The sequence below is a fragment of the Salmo salar genome, chromosome ssa13, assembly GCF_905237065.1.
Source record: "Salmo salar chromosome ssa13, Ssal_v3.1, whole genome shotgun sequence".
Taxonomy (NCBI): domain Eukaryota; kingdom Metazoa; phylum Chordata; class Actinopteri; order Salmoniformes; family Salmonidae; genus Salmo; species Salmo salar.
Genome location: NC_059454.1, coordinates 66,390,511 through 66,410,369, shown reverse-complemented (window position 1 = coordinate 66,410,369; position 19,859 = coordinate 66,390,511). Strand labels below are relative to the sequence as shown.

Here is a 19,859-nt window from a genome sequence, read left to right as displayed (position 1 = left end):
AAGCCAAGTTAACAAACAGATTACCGACCATTTCGAATCCCACCGTACCTTCTCCGCTATACAATCTGGTTTCAGAGCTGGTCATGGGTGCACCTCAGCCACGCTCAAGGTCCTAAACGACAGCATAACCGCCATCGATAAGAGACATTACTGTGCAGCCGTATTCATTGACCTGGCCAAGGCTTTCGACTCTGTCAATCACCACATTCTTATCGGCAGACTCGACAGCCTTGGTTTCTCAAATGATTGCCTCGCCTGGTTTACCAACTATTTCTCTGATAGAGTTCAGTGTGTCAAATTGGAGGGCCTGTTGTCCAGACCTCTGGCAGTCTCTATGGGTGTGCCACAGGGTTCAAATCTCGGGCCGACTCTCTTCTCTGTATACATCAATAATGTTGCTCTTGCTGCTGGTGATTCTCTGATCCACCTCTACGCAGACGAAACCATTCTGTATACTTCTGGCCCCTCTTTGGACACTGTGTTAACTAACCTCCAGATGAGCTTCAATGCCATACAACTCTCCTTCCGTGGCCTCCAACTGCTCTTAAATGCAAGTAAAACTAAATGCATGCTATTCAATCAATCACTGCCCGCACCTGCTCGCCCGTCCAGCATCACTACTCTGGACAGCTCTGACTTAGAATACGTGGACAACTACAAATACCTGGGTGTCTGGTTAGACTGTAAACTCTCCTTCCAGACTCACATTAAGCATCTCCAATCCAAAATTAAATCTAGAATTGGCTTCCTATATCGCATCAAAGTATCCTTCACTCATGCTGCCAAACATACCCTCGTAAAACTGACCATCCTACCGATCCTCGACTTCGGTGATGTCATCTATAAAATAGCCACCAACACTCTACTCAACAAACTGGATGCAGTCTATCACAGTGCCATCCGTTTTTGTCACCAAAGCCCCATACACTACCCACCATTGCGACCTGTACGCTCTCATTGGTTGACCCTCACTTCACACTCGTCGCCAAACCCACTGGCTACAGGTTATCTACAAGTCTCTGCTAGGTAAAGCCCCGCCTTATCTCAGCTCACTGGTCACCATAGCAGCACCCACTCGTAGCACGCGCTCCAGCAGGTATATCTCACTGGTCACCCCCAAAGCCAATTCCTCCTTTGGTCGCCTTTCCTTCCAGTTCTCTGCTGCCAATGACTGTAACGAACTGCAAAAATCTCTGAAGCTGGAGACTCATATCTCCCACCAGCTGTCAGAGCAGCTCACAGATCACTGCACCTGTACATAGATGGGCTGTTTACAGATGGGCTATCTACCTACCTCATCCCCATGCTGTATTTATTTATTTATCTTGCTCCTTTGCACCCCAATATCTCTACTTGCACATTCATCTTCTGCACATCTACCATTCCAGTGTTTTAATTGCTATATTGTATTTCCTTCGCCACCATGGCCTATTTATTGCCTTAACTTACCTCATTTGCACTCACTGTATATAGACTTTATTTTCTTTTGTTCTACTGTATTATTGACTGTATGTTTTGTTTATTCCATGTGTAACTCTGTTGTATGTGTCGAATTGCTATGCTTTATCTTGGCCAGGTCGCAGTTGCAAATGAGAACTTGTTCTCAACTAGCTTACCTGGTTGAATAAAGGTGAAATAAATAAAATCATCACCCTTTTGGCGAAGTAGGCTGTGATTCGATGATAAATTAACAGGCACCGCATTGATTATATGCAACGCAGGACAAGCTAGTTAACCTAGTAATATCATCAACTATTTGTAGTTAACTAGTGACTATGTGAAGATAAGTTTAATGCTAGCTAGCAACTTACCTTTGTGTTCAGCCTGGTCAGGCGTGGCCGGCGGACAGGTGGTCAGCCTGCCACGCAGTTTCCACGTGGAATGCAATGTGATCGGCTATGATCGCCGTCCAAAAATGCTGATTACCGATTTATGAGAACTTGAAATCGGCCCTAATTAATCGGCCATGCCGATTTAATTGGTCAACCTCTAGAAATAACACATGGAATCATGTAGTAAACAAAAAAGTGTTAAACAAATCAAAATATATTTTATATTGAGATTCTTTAAAGTAGGCACCCTTTGCCTTGATGACAGCTTTGCACACTCTTGGCATTCTCTCAACCAGCTAAGTTTTCAGTTGCAATTGTTTTTGCTACAGTGTGCCCTAATGAACATGACCCTGATCGATTCAACGACTTGCCGCTGTTAATGCGTCAACTGGGAAACATGCACATATACAGAGACTGTTAAAATGAATGTGTTTGTGCTTATGACATTCAGTGCACTTTTTAGGAGTTGACGGTGTTCTTCTCCATATACCAGAGATGGATTTGGTTGTCTAGTCCATTTCTTCTGACATTTTTTTTCTCCCTCAGGTCAAGGTTACCCAGGAGCTAAAGCACGCTCATGCTGAGCAGATGAGCAGACTACAAATCAAACACCAGACAGAGTGTGACCTACTAGAGGACCTGAAGTAAGGGGAGGGTTGAAGTTGGGGGTGGAGGGAGCCGGTGGATGGCAATTGTCTCTATCCCCAGTTCCAAATCAACCCCTACTACCTAGGCACTTGCGTAGTTTTGATAGGCTTGGATAGATATAATCAATGACAATTCTACATGGGGGGGGTTTAGCCACTATGATTGTTGTACATGTCTATGATATGAAGTACCCTGGGAGGGAGGCTAAGGGTTTATTTGGAATGTAACGGTACTCTTGGGTTTCGCTTTCTTTTCTTTGGCTTGGGTGAGGTGGCACCGCCCACACTAAACAGCTGGAAGTGAAAAGCAAGGAGGGCCTCCACTCCAGATGTTCTGGCTGCCATAAGTAGTTTGTTGGGGGGGAAAGAGAGGAGAACAAGGAGAGAAGAAAAATACCTAGAGATCGAACAAGCCCGAAATGTTCAGCCAGTCACTCTTGGAGGAAAATCGAAGTTGGGTAAAAATACATTTCAGTGTTAAAATAAGAGTTGCAACATTCCCAAAGATTCCCGGAATAAGGATGGAATAATCGGGAAATCTTGGAATCCTGCAAATGGGATTTCGAGAAAGTTACCAGAATAAAATAAAAAAACATGGCACAGGGAGAATGATAGGGACAGGCTGTAATATAGTATAGGGAGGCAGGGTTGTGTTCATTAGGTACCAAACAGAGAGGGACTACCTGGACTCCAATAAGAAATGTATTGTCATTTCCATTGCACAGAATTTTAAATCAATGTTCTCTAATGAACATGACCCATGCAGAAGGAAAGGAAAAACAGGCCAAGAGGACCTTCAAATCACCATAGAAGAAGCTGGATATGTTGTGTCAGTTTGGCCTTGCTGTATACTGGAGCACTCAGACAAATATTAACACACTGTAATTTACTATAAAATGCCAAGTGAACGTGTGCTAGAAAAGAAGGCTAGAACTGGGGTGTCTGACTGTGGCCCTCGTCCTCTAATCAAGGAGGCTGGAGGGTAGGGAGCTCGCAGGAAGTTCCCAGTGATGCACCACCTTTTGTAGAGCCTTCCAGATGAGGGAAGTGCAGTTTCTGTACCAGGCGGTGATCCAGCCGGTCAAGATGCTCTCAGTTGTGCAGCTATAGAACTACTTGAGGACCCGAGGGCACATGCAGAATTTCTTCAGTCACCTGAGGTTGAAGAGACACTATAACGGCGGTGGTGTGATTGGACCATTTTAGGTCTGCTGTGATGTGCACGCTGAGGAACTTGATGCTTTTAACCCTCTCCACTGCCGCCCCGTCCACTGCATCCGCTGTTTCCTAAAGTCTATGATCAGCTCTTTGGTTTTGCTGACGTTGAGAGAGAGGCTTTTCCTGGCACCACTCTGCCAGGGCTCTAACCACCTCCCTGTAGGCTGTCTCGTAGCCGTCGGCGATCAGGCCCACCACTGTCATGTTGTTGGCAAACTTAATGATGGTGTTGGAGTCGTGCATGGCCACACAGTCGTGGGTTTACAAGAGGGGGCTGAGCACACACCCCTGGGTGTTGCAGGTCAGTGTGGCAGAGGTGTTGTTGTCAACCCTCACCACCTGGGGTTTGCCTGTCAGGAAGTCCTGGATTCAGTTGCATAGAACAGAGCCTGGAATAGGGAGAGAGACCAGGAAAAAGGAGGGACTAGTGGCCCGGGAACGGGAGGAAAAATAAGTACAGTTACTGAAAGAATTCTCATTGTTTTTGTTGTGAGATTGGAGGGAAGGACATAGGCCAGTAGACACTGTGGTTCTCCAACTGTTTACCCGTGAGGGAGAACAAGCTGTGCCATACTCCGCTCACTCCTGGAACTGTAAAGACTCCAAACAATAACACAACAGGGACCCTGGGGATTATTCATTAGACATCAAACGGAAGAAAACAGACAAACAGGGAGGGACTATTTTAACCAATAATGCATTTGAATCTTTGTTTTCTGTTGTAAGTGTTTTCCGTTGCATGCCCTAATGAATATGACCTTGATAAGCAGTGAAATAGAATGGAGTAAAAATATTACAGCACGTCTACACTGCATAGTTATATGCACCACTATACTATTTTGATCAATCAAACGATTTGTCGCAATTTATCATTTATTTAACAAGCCATCACATTCATTAGATATCGGATTGATACACTAAATATACAAAAGTATGTGGACACCCCTTCAAATTAGTGGATTTGGCTATTTCAGCCACCCATTGCTGACAGGTGTATAAAATTGAGCACACAGCCATGCAATCTCCTTGGCCTTGCTGAAGAGCTCAGTGTCTATCGACTTGGCACCGTCATAGGATGCCACCTTTCCAACAAGTCAGTTCGTAAAATTTCTGTCCTGTTAGAGATGCCCCGGTCAACTGTAAGTGCTGTTATTGTGAAGTGGAAATGCCTAGGAGCAACAATGGCTCAGCCGTGAAGTGGTAGGTCACTCAAGCTCACAGAACGGGACCACCAAGGGCTGAAGCGTGTAAAAATCATCTGTCATCGGTTGCAACACTTATTACCGAGTTCCAAACTGCCTCTTGAAGCAACGTCAGCATAAGGACTGTTCGTCAGGAGCTTCATGAAATGGGTTTCCATGGCCAAGCAGCCGCACACAAGCCTAAGATCACCATGTGCAATGGAGTGGTGTAAAGCTTGCCGCCATTGGACTCCATTGGACTCTGAAGCAGTGGAAACGCATTTTCTGGCAGCTTCACCATCTGGCAGTCCAACAGACAAATCTGGGTTTGGCGGATGCCAGGAGTAAGCTACCTGCCCCAATGCATAGTGCCAACTGTAAAGTTTGGTGGATGGCTGTTTTTCATGGTTAGGCCACTTAGTTCCAGTAATGCTAGATCAGCCAATAACATTCTAGACAATTCTGTGCTTTATTTTCTATTTAACAAGGCAAGTCAGTTAACCTCTCTAGGGTATGTGGGACGAAATCGTCCCACCTACTCAACAGCCAGTGGAATCCCGTGGCGCGATATTCAAATACCTTAGAAATGCTATTACTTCAATTTCTCAAACATATTACTATTTTACAGCTATTTAAAGACAAGACTCTCGTTAATCTAACTACACTGTCCGATTTCAAAAAGGCTTTACAACAAAAGCAAAACATTAGATTATGTCAGCAGAGTACCCAGCCAGAAATAATCAGACACCCATTTTTCAAGCTAGCATATAATGTCACATAAACCCAAACCACAGCTAAATGCAGCACTAACCTTTGATCTTCATCAGATGACACTCCTAGGACATTATGTTATACAATACATGCATGTTTTGTTCAATCAAGTTCATATTTATATCAAAAACCAGCGTTTTACATTAGCATGTGACGTTCAGAACTAGCATACCCACCGCAAACTTCCGGTGAATTTACTAAATTACTCACGATAAACGTTCACAAAAAACATAATTATTTTAAGAATTATAGATACAGAACTCCTTTATGCAATCGCTATGTCCGATTTTAAAATAGATTTTCGGTAAAAGCACATTTTGCAATATTCTGAGTAGATAGCTCGCCATCACGGGCTAGCTATTTTGACACCCACCAAGTTTGGCACTCACCAAACTCAGATTTACTATAAGAAAAATTGGATTACCTTTGCTGTTCTTCGTCAGAATGCACTCCCAGGACTTCTACTTCAATAACAAATGTTGGTTTGGTTCAAAATAATCCATAGTTATGTTCAAATATCCTCTGTTTTGTTCGTGTGTTCAAGACACTATCCGAAGGGTGACGCGCCGGCGCGTATCGTGACAAAAAAAAATCGAAATATTCCACTACCGTACTTCGAAGCATGTCAACCGCTGTTTAAAATAAATTTTTATTCGATTTTTCTCGTAAAAAAGCGATAATATTCCGACCGGGAAACCCTGTTTTTGTTCAAAGACTAAAAATCTAAAATGGACTCTTCTCGTGCACGCGCGCGCCAGTCTCATTGTTTTCTGATCGACCACTTACCAAATGCGCTACTGTTTTTTAGCCATGGCCTGCAAAGTCATCATTCAACGTTCTGCCGCCTTCTGAGAGCCTATGGGAGCCGTAGGAAGTGTCACGTTACAGCAGAGATCCTCAGTTTTCAATAAAGAGAGTGTAGAAGGCCAAGAAATGGTCAGAGAGGGCACTTCCTGTAAGGAATCTTCTCAGGTTTTTGCCTGCCATATGAGTTCTGTTATACTCACAGACACCATTCAAACAGTTTTGGAAACTTTAGGGTGTTTTCTATCCAAATCAAACAATTATATGCATATTCTAGTTTCTGGGCAGTAGTAATAACCAGATTAAATCGGGTACGTTTTTTATCCAGCCGTGCAAATACTGCCCCCTACCCTAGAGAGGTTAAGAACAAATTCTTATTTACAATAACGGCCTACACCGGATAAAGCCGGACGACGCTGGGCCAATCACGGCCAGTTGTGACACAGCCTGGATTCGAACCAGGGTGTCTGTAGTGACACCTCTAGCACTGAGATGCAGTGCCTTATACCACTGCGCCACTCGGGAGCCCACTTTGTGGCAACAGTTTGGGGAAGGCCCTTTCCTGTTTCAGCATGACACTGCCCCCGTGCACAAAGCGAGGTCCGTACAGAAATGGTTTGTCAAGATCAGTGTGGAAGAACTTGACTGGCCTGCACAGAGCCCTGACCTCTACGCCATCGAAAACCTTTGAGATTAATTGGAACGCCGACTGAGAGCCAGACCTAATCGCCCAACTTCAGTGCTCAACCTCACTAATGCTCTGGTGGATGAATGGAAGCAAGTCCCCGCAGCAATGTTCCAACATCTATTGGAAAGCCTTCCCAGAAGAGTGGAGGCTGTTATAGCAGAAAAGGGGGAACCAACTCCATATTAATGCCCATGATATTGAACTTAGATGTTGGACGAGTAGGTGTCCCCGTGCTCTTGGTCATGTAGTTATGATGCCTAGCATGTCATTAGCTTTTAAATCTAAATGTACCATGCCTTGCTTAACTTATATAGTCTTGTAGTGTCCATTCAGTCTCTTTTCCCAGCTAATTATCATGTGGTGTATATAATTCTGTTCTACCTTTGTTCCTTGTAGGACATTCAGTCAGAAGAAAGCCGCTGTAGAGAGGGACTATGCCCAGGTGAGTGTTCTCTCTCTCTCGCCATTCTTAGTTCGCTCTCTCTATCACTCTGGAGGCGTGTTCATTTCTGCATATGGATGACATTATATTGTGGCATTGCTGTCGTCTTCTCATTTGTGTCGCCAAAAAAAGAATCTCCCAATAATGACCCACAAAGACACCAACTGCGCCACCATACGAGGTTTGGGTATAGTTAAGGTTGGCGTCGTTGGGAGGATAAGCGCTCAGTTGTGGTCTGATGGATTACTCCTCTATCTGAGAGGACCACTAAGGGCTCAGACACATTTTCTGGCTGAGAGTACTTAGCACCTCCTGAACGTAATTTGCGAACCGAGTGCGCACCTACTTTACATGTAGAATCGCGTGAAAATGTTGGTAGTCATACGCTACAGCAGGTGGTCCCTAAATCAGACGACCACTAGATCCTCATTCGATGCTATGTGTGTCAGCTCTAAAGTCTTCGGTCTCAGTTGTGGTGTTTTTGTGTGGCCCACTTCCTCATTGTGGAGTTGTTTTGGCCACAGCTTCCTGTGAATATAAATGTACTGTTTCAAAATCCCCCTATGCTCCTGCTTTGGTCTATTCTGGCGTTGCATCCCCGTGTGGAATGTGAACCATTACTGTGATTAAAAGAGGGTCCTGGCTTGGGAGTAACCCCAACCAGGTACTACCCAGCCACTTTTGTGGGGGTGGGGGGGGGGATTTTGAGGATTTCATTCATACCCTGCTCGCATGCCATTCATATGTACCACATTCTTCTTTATATCAAGAGTCACCGCCAAGACAGAATGCCTCAAAGACAATTTCTCACACCTACTCTCCAACCAACACTATCTAGTCGGCTAAAGATTCAGGGTGCCACACATGAAAACCAAGTATTTTGTGCACACACTGTGAGCCTGCTGAAGGAGGACACTGAACAATTCCCATCACCACATTGTCTATTCATGAATAGCGTTATTGTGCTAGTAGCTGTGTTGTGCCGCCTGTCTCTAACTGCCCTAAAGCCAATCCTGTGAGCTGCTATAGATGCACACACATTAACCTCTATGGGCTAGGCGGGACGTAATCGTCCCACCTACGTAACAGCCAGTGTAATCCAGTGGCGCGATTTTCAAATACCTTAAAAATCCTATTACTTCAATTTCTCAAACATATGACTATTTTACAGCTATTTAAAGACAAGACTCTCGTTAATCTAACCACACTGTCCGATTTCAAAAAGGCTTTACAACGAAAGCAAAACATTAGATTATGTCAGCAGAGTACCCAGCCAGAAATAATCAGACACCCATTTTTCAAGCTAGCATATAATGTCACAAAAACCCAGAAGACAGCTAAATGCAGCACTAACCTTTGATCTTCATCAGATGACAACCCTAGGACATTATGTTGTACAATACATGCATGTTTTGTTCAATCAAGTTCATATTTATATCAAAAAACAGCTTTTTACATTAGCATGTGACGTTCAGAACTAGCATACCCCCCGCAAACTTCCGGGGAATTTACTAACAATTTACTAAATTACTCACGATAAACGTTCACAAAAAGCATAACAATTATTTTAAGAATTATAGATACAGAACTCCTCTATGCACTCGATATGTCCGATTTTAAAATAGCTTTTTGGTGAAAGCACATTTTGCAATATTCTAAGTACATAGCCCAGCCATCACGGGCTAGCTATTTAGACACCCGGCAAGTTTAGCCTTCATCAAAATCAGATTTACTATTACAAAAGTTTGATTACCTTTTGTTGTCTTCGTCAGAATGCACTCCCAGGACTGCTACTTCAATAACAAATGTTGGTTTGGTCCAAAATAATCCATCCTTATATCCGAATAGCGGTGTTTTGTTCGTGCGTCCCAGACACTATCCGAAATAGTAAATCAGGGTCGCGCGCATGGCGCAATTCGTGACAAAAAAATTCTAAATATTCCATTACCGTACTTCGAAGCATGTCAACCGCTGTTTAAAATCAATTTTTATGCAATTTATCTCGTAAAAAAGCGATAATATTCCGACCGGGAATCTCCTTTTCGGCAAACAGAGGAAAAAACACAAAGACGGGGGCGGCCACTGCACGCGCCTAAGCCCACAGTCCCTTGATCGGCCACTTGAGAAAGGCGATAATGTGTTTCAGCCTGGGGCTGAAATGACGACATTCAGGTTTTTCCCGGGCTCTGAGAGCCTATTGGAGCCGTGGGAAGTGTCACGTTACCGCAGAGATCCTTTGTAATGGGATGAGATGTCAAAGAAAGACAATAAATGGTCAGACAGGCCAGACAGATGACCATGTAAAGGAATCTCTCAGGTTTTGACCTGCCATTTGAGTTCTGTTATACTCAGACACCATTCAAACAGTTTTAGAAACTTTGGAGTGTTTTCTATCCAAAGCCAATAATTATATGCATATTCTAGTTACTGGGCAGGAGTAGTAACCAGATTAAATCGGGTACGTTTTTTATCCAGCCGTGTCAATACTGCCCCCTATCCCCAACAGGTTAAGAGATGTCTTATTTAAGACACTCTTTGAAGAGGCAGTATTTCAGATGTTTTCAGGAAGATGGGCAGGGACTCTGCTGTCCTAGCATCAGGCGGACGCTGGTTCCATCATTGGGGTGCCAGGACAGAAGAGCTTTGACTGGGCTGAGCGGGAGCTGACCTCCCGTAGGGGTGGGACGGCAAAGAGACCAGAGGTGGCAGAGCGGAGTACTCGGGTTTGGATGTAGGGTTTGAGAATAACCTGAAGGTAGGGAGGAGCAGTTCCCCTTGCTGTTCTTTAGGCAATCACCATGGTCCTGTAGTCAATGCGAGCTTCAACTGGAGCCAGTGGAGTATACGGAGGAGCATGGGAGTACTTGGGAAGGTTGAACACCAGACAGGCTGTGACATTCTGAATAAGTTGCAGGGGTTTGATGGCACAGCGGGGAGCCCATATGACAAGTGCCTGGAATAGAACCTGCGCAGCTTTATGTGTGAGGAAAAGTTGTACTCTACTGATATTGTAGAACATCAATCTGCAGGAGTGAATAACTGCTTTTATGTTTTTAAAGAACGACAGTGTGTTGTCCAGGATCACGCCAAGGTTCTTGCACTTTGGGAGGGGGACCCAGTGGAATTGTCGACCGTGATGGAGAGGTCATGGAGTGAGTGGGCAGGCCGTCCCCAGGAGGAAGAGCAGCTCTGTCTTGCCGAGGTTGAGCTTGACATCCAAGCTGAGATATCTGCTAGGCACGCAGAGATGCGGGTCACCACTTAGGTGTCAGAAGGGGGGAATGAGAAAAGTAGTTAAGTGTCATCCGCATAGCAATGATAGGAGAGACCATGAGCGGATATGACAGAGCCGAGTGACGTGGTGTATAGAGAAAAGAGGGCCTAGAACCAAGCCCTGGGGGACACCAGTAGTGAGGGCATGTGGTACAGATTCTCTCCGAGCCACCTGGTAGGAGCGTCGTGCCAGTCAGGATGCAATCCAGGAGTGTGCAGAGCCTGAGATGCCCTGCCCTGAGAGGGTAGAGAGGTGGATCTGATGGTTCACACTGTCGATGGCAGTGGATAGATCCAGGATGATGAGAACAGAGGAGAGAGAGTCTACTTTGGCTGAGCAGTCCCCATTAAGTGACCCATATTGAAGCCTGACTGGTTATGATCTAGAAGATCGTTTTGAGCGAGATAACGAGAGAGTTGGTCAGAGACGGCACGTTCAAATGTTTTGGAAAGTAAAGAAGGAAGGGAAACTGGTCTGTATTTTTTTTCACATGAGATGGGTCGAGTGTTGGTTTCTTGTGATGGGGAGCGACTGGCAATCTTGAAGTCAGAGGGAATGCAGCCAGTGGTCAGGGATGAGGTGGTGAGAAATGGGAGTAGATCTCCAGATATAGTATGGACAAGGGAAGAGGGATGGGGTCCAGTGGGCAGGTTGTCAGGTGGCTGGACATCACTAGTTGTAGGATTTCATCTGGAGAAAGAGGTCAAGGCGTAGGGTAGTTCTGTGTGAGTAGGACCATTGGACTTAGTAGGCTGAGTGAATGAGGAGCGGATGTTGTCAACCTTTTTTTCAAAGTGGTTGACAAAGCCGTCTGCAGTGGGGGAAGTGATGGAGAATTAATGAGGGAGAAGGTGGAAAAGATTGTATGGGATTGGAGGCAGAGGCTTGGAATTTAGAGTGATAGGAAGTGCCTTTAGAAGTGGATACAGAAGAGAAGGTAGAAAGGAGGAATGCTAGGTCCTTGTGGAGTTTCGTTTTCCCAAATTGTCATTCAGCTGCCTGCTGCCCTGTTCTGTGACGACTCAGCTACAGAGCAGTGAGTCACTCAGCCACAGAGCAGGAGGGGAGGGTTGAGCCGCCTGGGAGGAAAGGGGACTGTGGGAGTCAGAGGCGGAAAGGGAGGGTCGAAGAGGCAGAGTCAGGAGACAGGTGGGAGAACGATTTAGCGGAAGGAGGAGATTATGGGATAGCAGAGGGGGGTAGTAGGAGAGAGAGAACAAAGTTTGCGACGACAGATGACCATCTGGGTAGGGGCTGAGTGGGTAAGGTTGGAGGGGAGTGGAGAGAAAAAAAACTAAGTAGGGATCAGATACATGGATGGGGGTTGCAGTGAGATCAGTCAGCGAACGGCCCCTAGTAAAGATGAGGTCAAGCATATTGCCTGCATTATGAGTGGGAGGCGACTGGGAGGTCAGGGTGAGTTCAAAATGGCAAGGAGAGGAAATAGAGGTGGAAAGAAATGAGTCGAAGTCAGGTGCCAGGAGGTTGACATTGCCCAGTACGATGAATGGTGAGCCATCGTCTGGAAATTATGGGTTGTGCTCACAGGGTACACTAGATTAGAAGGGTTGCATCCACTGGGTGGGGAGCGTCTGTAAAACATACTGAGAGGAGCGAACAGAGAGAGAAATCACACACATACTTGACAAAGTTCCAAAAGAGAAAAATGAGAATCTGAAAATAACTACGCAAGATACTGAAGTGAGAGTGCCTTGAAGACTTTGGCACTTTCCTTCCTCGAATAACTCTGCAGAACATCTTTGTTTTGGGTGACAACGCCGACGCATGACAACGACACCTCTGAGAAAATAGGGGCAACTGAAGTACTATAACTAATTGATGATTGCCTGGCAGAGGTGAAGAAAAACACCCTCTCTAACAATCATCTGGCAATTATCAGAAAGCGATCTGAAACCAGTCAATGTTCCCAACACTTCGCAGGCACAAGTACTTAGTATTCAGTAGTTCAAATCAATGATTAAACAGGCTACTATGTAGAAGGGCAGCACTTAACTAGAATTGACTTAGCCAGACTATACCAACAAAACTTACTGGAAGAATATATACTTAGGCTACTCTTGCAGAGATTAGCTGTCTTCACTCTGTCTCTCTGTATAGGTCTCTCTCTCTCTTACCAAGACACTCAGGACATCACAGCAATGTGCTGGCATCCCAATAGAGGTTAAAGGTCATCACACAGCCCTGCTGTTGATATCCTGTCACTGTGTGTGTGTACTTACTAGGAACTAAATGATAGCAAACAGAACAGAACTGGGAGGGACCTACTTAAAGTTTTCTAAACACATTTTTCATTGCAAAATGTTTCGCAACAATGTGCACTAATGAATAGATCCCAGGTAGTCCATCCCTGTTTGTCTGTTTTCTTCCCTTTGTTGCTTAGTGAATATGACCCTGCTTCAGGTCACACACGGTGAGTTCAGAGAAACTGTCAGATAGCATTACAGTTATGAAACCGCTTTGTAAAGTGCAGCGCAGCCACAGACGCACACACTCCCAACAGTCTTAACACCTACATGTTTCAAGAAGACCACCATTGTCCCCGTGCCCAAGAACACCAAGGTAGCCTGTCGAAATGACTGTCGCCCCATAGCACTCACATCTGTAGCCATGAAATGCTTTGAAAGGCTGCTCATGGCTCACATCAAGACCATCATCCCAGACACCCTGGACCCAGTCCAATTTGCATACCGCCCCAACAGATCCACAGATGATGCAATCTCTATTGCATTCAACACTGCCTTTTCCAGCTTGGACAAAAGGAACATCTATGTGAGAATGCTGTTCATTGACTACAGCTCAGTGTTCAACACAATAGTGCCCTCCAAGCTCATCACTAAGCTAAGGACCCTGGTACTGAACATCTCCCTCTGCAACTGGACTTCCTGACGGGATGCCCCCAGGTGGTGAGTGGAGGCAACAACACATCTGCCACGCTGATCCTCAGCATGGGGACCCCTCAGGGGTGCGTGCTTAGTCCCCTTATGGACTCCCTATTCACCCACGACTGCGTGGCTTTGCACGACTCCAACACCATCATTAAGTTTGCCGATGACGCAATGGTGGTAGGCCTGATCACCGATGATGAAACCGCCTAAAGGGAAGAGGTCAGAGACCTGGCAGTGTGGTGCCAGGACAATAACCTTTCCCTCAGCGTCAGCAAGACAAAGGAGCTGATCGTGGACTACAGGAAACTGAGGACCGAGCACGCCCCCCTTCACATTGACGAGGCTGTAGTAGAGCAGGTCGAGAGCTTCAAGTTCCTCGGTGTCCACATCACTAAGACTCTATCATGGTCCAAACACACCAACACAGTCGTGAAGAGGGCACAACAACGCCTCTTCCCCCTCAGGAGGCTGAAACTATTTGGCATTGCCAGATCCTCAAACAGTTCTATAACTGCACCATTGAGAGCATCTTGACTGGCTGCATCACCTCTTGGTATGGCAACTGCTTGGCATCTGACCGCGAGGCCCCGCAGAAGGTAGTGTGTACGGCCCAGTACATCACTGGGGCCGAGCTCCCTACCATCCAGGATCGCTATACCAGCCAGTGTCAGAGCAGGGCCCTAAAAATGGTCAGACTCTAGCCACTCAAGTCATAGACTATACGGCATGCAGTACCAATGCACCAAGCCTGGAACCAACAAGACCCTGAACAGCTTCTACCCCACAAGCAATAAGACTGCTAAATAGTTTGTTAAATAGTCTGGGTAGCTATTTGGTTAACTATCTCGATTGACCCTTTTTTGCAATAACTTTTTTTTACTCATCACATACGGTGCTACTACGGTTTACTGTCACTTTATTCCTAGTTATATGTACATATCTACCTAAATAAAAATGTTTTTTTTAAGTATAGCAAAGTTGTCATTACTCATTGTATCTATTACTTTTTAATATTACGTCTTTTACTTTCCTATTATTTCTCTTTTCTTTCTGCAAGGGCCCGTAAGTAGTCCACACCTGTTGTTTACGAAGAATGTGACGAATAAAGTGTGATTTTGATTTGACATGTCCCCCACTCAGTAATATACACTGAGTGTACAAAACATTAGGAGCACTTGCTCTTTCCATGACAGACTGACCATGTGAATCCAGGTGAAAGCTATGATCCCTTATTGATGTCACTAATTAAATCTAGTGTAGATGAAGGGGAGGAGACAGGTTAAAGAAGGATGTTTAAGCCTTGATACAATTGAGACATGGATTGAGAACGTGTGCCATTCAGAGGGTGAATGGGCAAGACAAAATATTTTAGTGCCTTTGAACAGGGTATGGTAGTAGGTGCCAGGCGCACCGGTTTGAGTGTGTTAAGTAGGCTTGGGCGGTATCCAGATTGTCATACCTTCATGCCGACCTTGTGCCATACCGGGATATTCGGTAATACTTGCACTGAACAGAAGGGATGCTATTTTCATACCCCACATAGCACTGCAAACCTTCAGATTACAGAGGCTAACAAGTACATGTAATATCTCATAGAGAATGTTAATGAAATGCTAATGAACACATTGCGAGCATTTTACAGTCTTTGACCTAAACAATTTGCAGGACAGACATCCCAGCGCAAAGTTTTAAAAGTAACTAAAAAATGCTACTCACAACGCACAAAAATAAATATTAGACAGCAAGGCTCTTGATCCAGGAGGGGATTCTCTGCTATTAGGCTAACAAGTGAAGCTTGGTTTTAGAAACAGCTAACCACTTAGCTAGATAGCTAACTAGCTACTAAATTAGCAAACAAAATGCAGAACTGCAGAACATTTAGTACATTTTAGACAGTTAACAGTAGTTATAAGTAGTTAGATCACCTGGAGCATGCTGCACAAGTGAGTGAGCAAACACCACGCGAATGAGGGCTACCAGTAAGCTTCATAATGAAAAATGTGGGAAATGAAATGAACGCAATCATCTTTATCGTAATATATTGCACAAGTTAACTGCAGGTATTTACTTAAAAAGTAACTACTAGTATTCAAAAACTTAAAATAAATAGTGTTGGCGGTATTGAAAAACTGTCCTGTGGCTATCTTCCTTATACCCCGGTATACGGTATACCGCCCAAGGCTAGCGTCAAGAACTGCAATGCTGCTGAGTTTTTCACCCTCAACAGTTTCCCATGTGTATCAAGAATGGTCCACCACCCAAACGACATCCAGCCAACAGATGAAAGAGGACAAAGGAGGCTGACGTGAATTGTGCCTTTGCACAACAGACTGCGACAGTTAGTCAACTGACACTCCAGTACAACATTGGTGCCCAAAGACCCATAAAAGAACACAACTCATTGTACTTTGACACAAATGGGGTATGGCAACTGACGAACACCCCGTCTACCTAGAACGTGTTTGTGGCTTCTTTTTTTTCATAATAAGTAATTCGATTATAGCCGTTTTGATTTCCCTAAAGAGCACACACACTGGCACAGAGAGCAATGAGGCAGATGTTTAACCGGATGTATAAAGGGAAAGGGGTGTTACCTAGTCAGTTGTACAACTGAATGCATTCAATTGAAATGTGTCTTCCGCATTTAACCCAACCCCTCTGAATCAGAGGTGCGGGGGGCTGCCTTCATCGACATCCACGTCTTCGGCGCATGGGGAACAGTGGGTTAACTGCCTTGCTCAGGGGCATCCGGTGGTGATGAGAGGAAGCCCAGTGGGAGAAGATGGAGCGAGATGGATTCCTGTCATCGCCAAAACATTTAATCTCAATTCAGTTTTTTTCCCAAAACTGAAATCTGTTAAGAACTGAGTGCACTAAGTTTTGTAGACTTTACCCTTTGCCAAAGTTTTCAAAAATTGCGTTGTTTAAGCACGCAAGGGCGAATTTAGTTATTGCATACGAGAGAGTAGGCGTTCCCTTAGGCGTTCCCTAACGGAAATATGCCACTACATGCTAGAACGCGCCAATGGCATCCCGCTAGCACGTACTTGGATCTGCTTGCCTGCGCTATGATTAATTTGCTCCCATTGGAAATGACAGGCTGTGGTATATCTTGGGTTAGTTATATAAAAATCTCTGGTGGTGGGAATTTTCCCCTAGGATCAGCTTCCCCTCACCCAATCCTAACCATAAAGTGGCACTCTGTGATTGCTACATAATTGTTTTTACTTTTATATTAATGTAAATACCCATTTGATTATTTTGTAAAACATATTTTGAAAGATTAATATTATATATTTTTCACAGTACAGTGGGAAATGTAGAGATGAGGGCATAGCCAGAGGGTGGCCAAGATGGGTCTCGAACCCTCGTCGCCAGGGGGAATTTGTGGTCCGCTACACCAGACTCCGGCACTACCCATTGATTTGTTAAAGTGTAGAACTTAGAAATGCCTCATACTTGTGTTTACTCCAATGTTTGTAAACATTGTAATTTAAAAAAAAATACAATACTATAGGCTCATAACATGGTTAAAACTGTAAATTAGATCTCACAGATAGTCAGTCCTTGCATCCATAGCTCTGCCCATGAATTTGAGTGGCACCATCAGTTTACCAAGTCAGTGGTGGGGTGTGACCACTTTGTTATTGTTTGAACGGCAGATTGTCCCTTTGACCATTAGTCGGGAAAATGAAAAACTGACTCAAAATCAGCATCTAAGGGCACCTTCGCCTTACACTAAGAGCACACACTGTATAGTTGTTCAGCTATGAGGATTGGCGGTACATGCAATCAATAGGACTTTCCCAATATGTTTCAATGACAGACAGTTGTGATAATACAACAGTATTCTTCTCACTCGGCTTTCTGCTTTGGTCTCTGAACTATTAGGTTGTGTGCATTAGGCATCAAATGGAAGAAAAGAGACAAACAATACTAATTCATTTTCCGTTGCAAAATGTTTCAAAATGTTTGCCCTAATGAACAGGACCTTGGTAAAAGCAGCAGATGGCTTTATTGGGCCTGTGCAGGTTAAATGGCATCCTCTGTTTTTTGGCGCCAAATTAGAGACTAGAGTTAGACTGTTAAATCAAAGTGGGTCACAGTGGACTCAAACTCTCCTTTTCCTCTAGCCTACCCCTCCTCCTTCTGCCTCTTCTTCACTAACCCTCTCTTTTTCATCTCTTTAACACCTGCATGCTGCCATGACCCGATTTGATATTCAAATCACAGTAAGTGATGAAATGACACTCTGTCCCTTGTTCTTACCCCATCCTGCCATCCCCTCTTCCCTCACACCCTGCTGGCTGCACTCTCTGTGACTCCCACAATGGCTGGGTTTGTGGCGGTGGATTCTGCCGTTTGGGGCTTTGACACCAGAACCCAGAGAGTCCAAAGGGTTTAGAGACTGGGCCTAAAGTGTGTCCCTTGTGGATTGACTTTAGCCTGGTCCCATCTGTTGGCGCTGTATAGCCAACTCAAATAGTTCTGGTATGGCAATGACCATAGGAGTTGGCTAGATGGGTCTGACCGCCCTGCATGGACTTTAAGTCCCAATTTAGATCACATGTCTTTCTGTTCAGCTGAGAATGTGCTCTGTATAGCCCTGGCTGCGTGCGTGTGCACGTTTTTGCGAACAAATGCCCCTTCGCATACTAGGGCTGGGAATTTCTGAGAGACCTTACGACATTATCATGATACTCAGGTGCCGACGTAACCGGTGTGAAATGGCTAGCTAGTTAGCGGGGTGCGCGCTAATAGAGTTTCAATCTGTGACGTCACTTGCTCTGAGACTTCGAAGTAGTTGTTTCCCTTGCTCTGCAAGGGCCGCGGCTTTTGTGGAGCAATATGTAACGATGCTTCGAGGGTCCCTGGTTCGAGCCCAGGTAGGGGCGAGGAGAGAGACTGAAGCAACACTGTTACACCGCTACGATATGTATTGCGATTCTCATGATTCTGTATGTATTGCGATTGATCAGTCATGGAAATAAAAGTGCTAGAAACAAATTTGCTCCCTATTTTAAAAAGATGGAGAACAAGCTATGAAGGAAAAATACTGGGGTTTTGGTGCAGGTACTGCCAACTAGTGTGAAAATAATATTGCGATATTGTCAAAACAATACAATATATTGTCAACGGTACCCCCCCCCCCCCAAAACTATCGCATGCTAAAGTCCAAAAATAAATAAATGTAAACATGTATGTTCTATGTTTAATTTGTGACGCTATTTAAGTTCCTCAAGGCTCAACCTTACTGCCGGCCCGCGGTATTTCCGGCGGTGCTGCTCTGGTTTAACTCAACTCTGGACCTCGAAGCCAGTTGCACTGTATTTTTTCATTGTTCATCTCTAATCAGGGACTGATTTCAAACTGGGACAAGGTGTGTGTGTGTGTGTGTGTGTGTGTGTGTGTGTGTGTGTGTGTGTGTGTGTGTGTGTGTGTGTGTGTGTGTGTGTGTGTGTGTGTGTGTGTGCAATTAATTATCAGGTAGAACAGAAAACCAGTAAGCTCTACATAGTACAGGTGAATGAGTCCATGGCTGCTTCTGAAATGGCAACCTCTTCCCTATATTGTGCTGCACTACTTTGACCAGGGCCCGTAGGGCTCTACACACAGATGACGGTTTAGTGTCGTGTTCATTAGGGCATACCATAGCAAAACGTTTTGTAATGGAAAGCGAAAAACGAGCGTTTCAGTAAGTACAGTTGAAGTCGGAAGTTTACATACTTAGGTTGGAGTCATTAAAACTTGTTTTTCAACCACTCCACAAATTACTTGTCCTAACTGACTTGCCAAAACTATAGTTAACATCTACTTTGTGCATGACACAAGTAATTTTTCCAACAATTGTTTACAGATAGATTATTTCACTTATAATTCACTGTATCACAATTCCAGTGGGTCAGAAATTTACATACACTAAGTTGACTGTGCATTTAAACAGCTTGGAAAATTCCAGAAAATGTCATGGCTTTAGAAGCTTCTGATAGGCTAATTGACATAATTTGAGTCAATTGGAGGTGTACCTGTGGATGTATTTCAAGGCCAACCTTCAAACTCGGTTCCTCTTTACTTGACATCATGGGGAAAATCAAA

At 44.6% G+C, this 19,859-nt stretch overlaps 1 protein-coding gene across 1 annotated transcript in view; it reads left to right on the top strand.

Annotated features, from left to right (window-relative positions):
• The window catches only part of LOC106567591 (F-BAR and double SH3 domains protein 2), a 61,896-nt gene that overhangs the window by 11,180 nt on the left and 30,857 nt on the right, over positions 1-19,859 (top strand). The window contains exons 2-3 of the mRNA XM_014137091.2: positions 2,379-2,476; positions 7,538-7,583. Coding sequence (XP_013992566.1) covers positions 2,379-2,476; positions 7,538-7,583 — 144 coding nt within the window. The remainder of the gene's footprint in view (positions 1-2,378; positions 2,477-7,537; positions 7,584-19,859) is intronic.